Below are 7044 nucleotides of genomic sequence, written 5' to 3' on the forward strand. Positions count from 1 at the left end.
AGACTCCAGATGGACATATAGCTTCCTGCAAAGATTATAGATGAACATATAGCTTCCTGCAAAGACTAGATGGACATATAGCTTCCAGCAAAGACTCGAGATGGACAAAAAGCTTCCTGTAAATCTCTGGATGGACATATAGTTTCCTGCAAAGAATCTAGATGAACATATAGCTTCCTGCAAAGATTCTAGATGGACATATAGCTTCCTGCAAAGACTAGATGGACATATAGCTTCCAGCAAAAACTCAAGATGGACATATAGCTTCCTGCAAAGACTCCAGATGGACATATAGCTTCCTGCAAAGACTCGAGATGGACAAAAAGCTTCCTGTAAAGACTCTAGATGGACATAAGGCTTCCAGCAAAAACTCAAGATGGACATATAGCTTCCTGCAAAGACTCCAGATCGACATATAGCTTCCTGCAAAGACTAGATGGACATATAGCTTTCAGCAAAGACTCGAGATGGACAAAAAGCTTCCTGTAAAGTCTCTGGATGGACATATAGCTTCCTGCAAAGAATCTAGATGGACATATAGCTTCCTGCAAAGACTCGAGATGGACAAAAAGCTTCCTGTAAAGACTCTAGATGGACATATAGCTTCCTGCAAAATCTCTAGATGGACATATAGCTTCCTGCAAAGACTCTAGATGGACATACAGCTTCCTGCAAAGGAGGAGGATTTATTTTAAATAAAACTATTTAAATAATCGGATTTATTTTACCATTGTTTACCTCATTGTATATAATTATATTGAATTGATCTTCTCTAGTTATTTTGTTGTGTTTCGGGAATAACCCCATTTGGTTTTTAAATCTTTAAGGTTCTCGTGATTCTCCTCTGTCCTGCGCACGCCAGCGCATCGCCATTAATTGAGCAGAACCTTGGTACGTCTCTACAGAAATTAAAACCGTTTGGTACATCACAGGATTTTAACCTCCTGCCCGAACGTGCTCGACGTTATTTGAGCCGTTGACGCAACAATATCTATATTTTCTCATGATAATGATGATGCCCTCAGGGCGATATAAATCTTTGCATTTTTTATGTTTGATGAACTTATGTCTATTATTTCAGGATTTCCAAGGTGAAGCGGACAGCGTGTTGAAAAGAGCCTTTTAAATAGGAAGAAAAACAGCGTGTTGCAATATACGACTGAATAAAACACTGCAGGGGAAAGTTTAAACATATTTAAACAGAACCGTGAAGAACAATCTAATATTCACAAAAATACCAACAGGGAGAGGGAGCCGAGAGGGACAACCACGAGTTACGTGAACAGGGGAAAATGTGGAAGGCAAGGAGATAATGGGGGCGGGGCGAGACAGCGCACCTGGGCAGAAGCACAGGATAGGACAACTTCACACGTGGAGAATGGGAAATAAATGTTTTGTTTTTTTTGTTTTTGTTTTTGGGGTGGGGGAGGGTGGGGGGGTTAAAACGTGAGACAAAGAGTAGATGTACGGGGAAGTTTGGGGGAGAAAGGGAAATCTAAAAACCTAGCAAAAACAGCGAAGGAAGAAACAAACTTTGACAGGGGACAGGGGAAGCCTGAGGCAAGGCCACAACATGCACGGCAAACAGAAACGATTAATTTATGAAAGATCAACACCGAGAAACTTCAAAAAGGGACACACTATAGGTTCACACACCGAAAGATAAATACAGTTTCAACAAAATACAATTGTGAACAATGACAACTTTGAAAACGTGGAGAACGTGTGCAGCTTTGAAAATCCCTGCCGTCGTCTCCAAGATCTCGCGAGATCTCGAAAGATCTCGATCGAGATCTCGATTTTCCATTCTCTTCCAGGTTCCTCCGTAAGATTTGATAGGGAAATGGATTAGAGTGGATATCAGAAGATTGTGAAAATAACCTTGATTTATTTTTGAAAAATTTGTTGGAAGAAGATGAACCATTTTTGATTTTTGATTTTTGATTTGATTGGATGATAATTTGATTAAAGAATGTGATTTTTTTTTTTTTTTTTTTTTGTATACAAGATCGAGGCTCGTGAAAGAGCGAACATTAATCACACAGAAAGACAAACGACACATAAAACATATAACATCGGGAGCGGTAGACAAGATGGGGAGACAGGGGAAAGGACACAAACACAACATTTGAGAGCAGGGACCGAGAGACATGGAGACAAAGAGAGATCTGAGAGAGGGCGAGGGCTTTGGGGGGGGGGGCATGGGAAGATGGGGGGGGGGGGTGGGTGGGAGAGGTATAACACATATGGACACTGCCAGGACTTCCAGGAAAGAAGTTGGAATTTCAAACAAGATGGATCTGGGGTGAATTAGCGGGGGTAGAAAAGATCAAGCTTTTGGATGGGGGAAGATAAGACATGGTGGTGAACAGCTGTTTTAAAGACCTGGAGGGAGGAGTGGGATTGAAGGGAGTGAGGGAGTTTGTTCCAGAGGCGGGAGAAAAGAGGAATGAAAGAGTGAAGGTGAGCAGAGAGCCGAGATTTCGGCAGTTTAACCATCAGAGGGTTGCTGGCAGATCTTGTGCGACCTGTAGGAATATTTGGGGGACAGAGCACAGAGAGAGCTGGGGGTGCAAGGCCGGAGAGGAGTCGGTAGAAGACAGAAAGACCACCTACCTGCCTGCGGTGAGTGAGTGAAAGGCCCTCAGAGATAGCTTCATCGCGGGAGATTCCAATAATTCTGAAAGCTTTGGTTTCATAAGCGTGAAGCCGAGCTAGGTGTGAGGCAGGAGCACCGGCCCATAGGGGAGAACAGTATTCCATTGAGCTGCGGATGAAAGCCTTGTATGTGGTGAGGAGCTCAGGTGTGCCAAGGAAGGACTTCACACGACGGAGGATGCCCAGTCGGCGACTGGCTTTGGAGGCCAGCTTGGAAATGTGGTTTTCCCAAGAAAGATCATGGCAGATAGTGAGACCCAAAAGCTTGAGCGACAGAACTTCTTGGAGAGAATTGTTCAGAAAGTAGATGGGAGGGTTGTCCATTCGGTCTTTTCGGAGAGACATAGTGAGAGTGTGAGATTTGTCAGGATTGAAAGTTTGGTAGTTTGTTAGTTTGTTAGAAAGTTATTATCAGGGTCTGTCAGTGAAGAAGATGACAGCACTGAAAGTGAGATTGAAGGTATACCTGCCAAAAGTCTAAGCTCTCGTAATATGTCACTTCATTCATTGTGCACCTCATCCATGATGCTTAAGGCCAAAGGGTCGCAAGGGCCTTGGTGTCCAACCGCCTGTGATGTTTGAGTAGATGCTGTGAAAGCTGTTGTACCGATACCGCCTTAGAATGTGCAGGTGTCAGTAGTTGGTACTTCTGATGATCCGACATTGGAGAACTATGTGGATGTACCTGAGAAGCTTCATCTGAAACTGCCGTCACACCTGCATAACCCTAACCCTAAATACCCCAACCCTAACCCTAAATACCCGAACCCTAACCCTAACTCTAACCCTAACCCTAACCCTAATCCTAACCCTATTGTTTACCTTCAATCATGTGGAATGAAAATGACACCAAAACCATTGTGTCTATGACTGACAGTGTGACACCTGAGTGGGTCTACCTAGATTTTCGGTCTGCTTCACAAATTTGCGTCCTCGCCTACCCCTCATTCTTCCCCACATCCCTTGTTGTCCATCTCCCTCTATTTCGTCCCTCAACCCTGCTGTTGGTGGTGCTCCCCTCTGTATATTGTTGTTTTCATCCTGTTGCATTCTCATCCATTCTACCTGTTGTTTTTCCACAACAAAGAGCAGAGCCGGTTTTCTCACTAAAGACTCGCTCACTAAATAGCAATCAAATCGGGGAGAGTTTGTCCTCCCCATCTGAGCACTGAGCCCCCAATGCTCGGATCGCACATTCAAATATCATATCATGTGTTCGTTCATCCAGAGTCTCCTTTTGGTAATTAATGTTAAGGTGATATCTCTATATCCATGTACTACGTATGACGTATATATGTACAGGTTTCACCTTCAACATTTGATAATGTAAAAAAAACAAAAACTAAAGTAATAATTGAGGAATCATTCGATCGGACAATTTGGGGTAACTCTTATGACCAGGAAGGTCACCTGTTGTGTGAAGGAAATCCTTACCTCTTTCTGGAGCCGCCAATATCCAGAAACAAGAGAAAACAAGATCTGTCACACATACCGGGTGAAATGGAAAACCTCTGGTCAAGTTTACAAAGCTCTTGCCACACTTTAAAAACTTTTCTTAATCAACGAAACAGTTACCTGGTGAGCCGAGAACCTGAAACTGAATTCGAAGTTTGTTCTAAACCATTAGAAGATGTGGCTATAAAATGAAGACTGACCTGCAGGACAAATCCATATAGAGGCCTCATGGTTCTTGAGGACACCAGCAATGGTGGCGGGAACCTGCACACTGATAAAAACCCCTAATCCCCCGAATGGCTCCCACGCCCACACCTCACTCCAAAAGTTTCCTTTTCCACCCTATCAGTCGTGGCGCTCACCCAAAGCTATCCCTTCTCAAAATTCCCTCGCAGCCAAAAGCTCAAAACAGATGACAAATGGCCACACCTTGAAATTCTTGCATTTTCGCAACTTCACATTTATCAGTAAGATCTACCTGAACAGTGTGTGCAACCCAAGGCAGGTGGGCGTCTGAGCAGTCTTGCTTGGGCTCATCCGACATAGCTAAACACGCACCGTCACCCTCTTATTTCGCAACCTGTGTCCGTCCATCAGAAGGGCGTGAAGACAGAGGACCCGTCTGCCAGCGCTGGTGGTGGTTGATGGACGGGTTATCGGCGGAACCATGAATAAACTAGAATGGCACTCAGTGGAAAGCACACCTCCACCTGGAAGGCCGTATCACTCAATGGTGAAGAATCACTTAAAAATTATACTGGCCGGATCCGGATTTCCACCAAAATTGAATCGATTCTTCCTTGTCAGACACCCAACCGGTCCGACAAGTTTCGTCCAAATCCGTCCAAAACTTTTTGAGATATCCTGCAATGTATAGTTTTTGGCCCTTTGTCCCAATGGTGAAGAATCACTTTAAAAATGAAATAATTCTCATATCCGAATCCATATTCAGATCTTCACCAAAATCTAACCAAATCGTCCTCGTCAGACACCCAACCTGTCCACCAAGTTTCGTCCAAATCCGTCTACAACGTTTTGAGATATCCTGCTATGTATCGTTTTTGGCCCGATCTCCCAATGGTGAAGAGTCACTTTAAAAATTCTACTAACCAAATCCGGATCCGCATTTTCACCAAAATCTAATCGAATCGTCCTTGTCAGACACAACCGGTCCAACAAGTTTCGTCCAAATCCGTCCACAGCTTTTTGAGATATCCTGCTATGTATCGTTTTTAGCCCGATCTCTCAAGGGTGAAGAATCACTTAATAAATTAATTATCATATCCGAATCCACATTCAGATCTTTACCAAAATCGAATCGAATCGTCCTTGTCACATGCACTACATCTCTGCCAACTTTCGTCCGAATCCGTCCACAACTTTTTGAGATATTTTGTTCACAGACAAACAGACAAACAGACAGCGGTGAAAACATAACCTCCATCCACCTTTGGTGACTGAGGTAATGACAAATTGCTGCCTCATTTCCAGGTAGAAGGCGGTTTCTGTTCTTGGATGTCCCTTCACACCAGGTTACACCAGATCCTTATCTCATATTGTGCTTGTGGCCTGGGCGGAGGCTCCTGCACTACAAACTCACTCACCCAGGTTGCTTGTACGTCATTTGTGAACGGCCATCTTCTGCTATGAACTGCAATAACATTTGATATATATATATATATATATCCCAATAACATTTTGCGAGCACTCACAGTGAGGACAAACGTGTGCAGAATGGTTTATATTATTCCGAGGAATTATTGCAGTGACCGATTAATGGAGGAAAAATAACGATTTATTATATTTATCTGGAGAGATGGTTTAACCTGCTGTGCAGGTATGCAGCACAACGAGAACAGGATTAAGAGTTTTCAGGACCTTGGGCATTTGTTTTAGTTGTTGTTATGCTGTGTTATTGAGAACACAACACGGGGTAACGTGTTCTATGAACTCTCTAGTTACCTATTTGATTACTTGTCTATCCAATTCAAGTGCAGGGCCCTAGGCCATGTCACAAATTGATGAATCACCCTGCCTATAAACACTGGGATTACAGTTTGTAGCTGGATCGGGATTCAAACCTGAGAGGTGAGTAAGCATACCTCTAGGCCAAAATGTGAGCCCAGGGTTTAAGGCGAGCCCAGGGTTTAAGGTGAGCTCTGCGTTTAAGGTGAGCCCAGGGTTTAAGGTGAGCCCATGATTTAAGGTGAGCCCATGGTTTAAGGTAAGCCCAGGGTTTAAGGTGAGCCCTGCGTTTAAGGTGAGCCCAGGGTTTAAGGTGAGCCCATGGTTTAAGGTGAGCCCAGGGTTTAAGGTGAGCCCAGCGTTTAAGGTGAGTCCAGGGTTTAAGGTGAGCCCAGGGTTTAAGGTGAAAGTCGAGTATTGTGTTGACAGCATTGGGGATCCGTGGTTATGTAGAATAGCCAGATCATTTACACTCGATGTTAAGGAAGCACATTGATGTTTTTTACATTTGATGTTGAGGAAGCACATTTATGTTTTTTTACACTTGATGTTGAGCAGATTGATGTTTTTTTACACTTGATGTTGAGCAGATTGATGTTTTTTTACACTTGAAGTTGAGCACATTGATGGTTTTTTACACTTGATGTTGAGCACATTGATGTTTTTTACACTTGATGTTGAGGAAGCACATTGATGTTTTTTTCAATTGATGTTGAGGAAGCACATTGATGTTTTCTTACACTTGATGTTGAGCACATCGATGTTTTTTACACTTGATGTTGAGGAAGCACATTGATGTTTTTTACACTTGATGTTGTGGAAGCACATTTATGTTTTTTTTACACTTGATGTTGAGCACATTGATGTTTTTTATACTTGATGTTGAGCACATTGATGTTTTTTACACTTGATGTTGAGGAAGCACATTGATGTTTTTTTAGACTTGATGTTGAGGAAGCACATTGA

The 7044-nt window shown here is 43.0% G+C and overlaps 1 protein-coding gene across 2 annotated transcripts in view; it reads right to left on the reverse strand.

Moving 5' to 3' along the window:
* The window catches only part of LOC137431883 (cadherin-13-like), a 112487-nt gene extending 107750 nt beyond the window's left edge, over positions 1 to 4737 (reverse strand). The window contains exons 1-2 of one of the 2 annotated variants that reach the window (XM_068123685.2): positions 4314 to 4737; positions 4093 to 4137 (exon numbers count right to left, since the gene is read on the reverse strand). In XM_068123685.2, the coding sequence (XP_067979786.2) occupies positions 4093 to 4137; positions 4314 to 4343 (75 nt within the window). In that variant the 5' untranslated portion in view covers positions 4344 to 4737. The remainder of the gene's footprint in view (positions 1 to 4092; positions 4138 to 4313) is intronic. The other variant, XM_068123684.2, reaches the window with a different exon arrangement.
* Between the last annotated feature and the right edge of the window lie 2307 nt (positions 4738 to 7044).

Source organism: Myxine glutinosa, chromosome 7 (assembly GCF_964187855.1).
Source record: "Myxine glutinosa chromosome 7, kmMyxGlut1.1, whole genome shotgun sequence".
Classification (NCBI taxonomy): Eukaryota; Metazoa; Chordata; class Myxini; order Myxiniformes; family Myxinidae; genus Myxine; species Myxine glutinosa.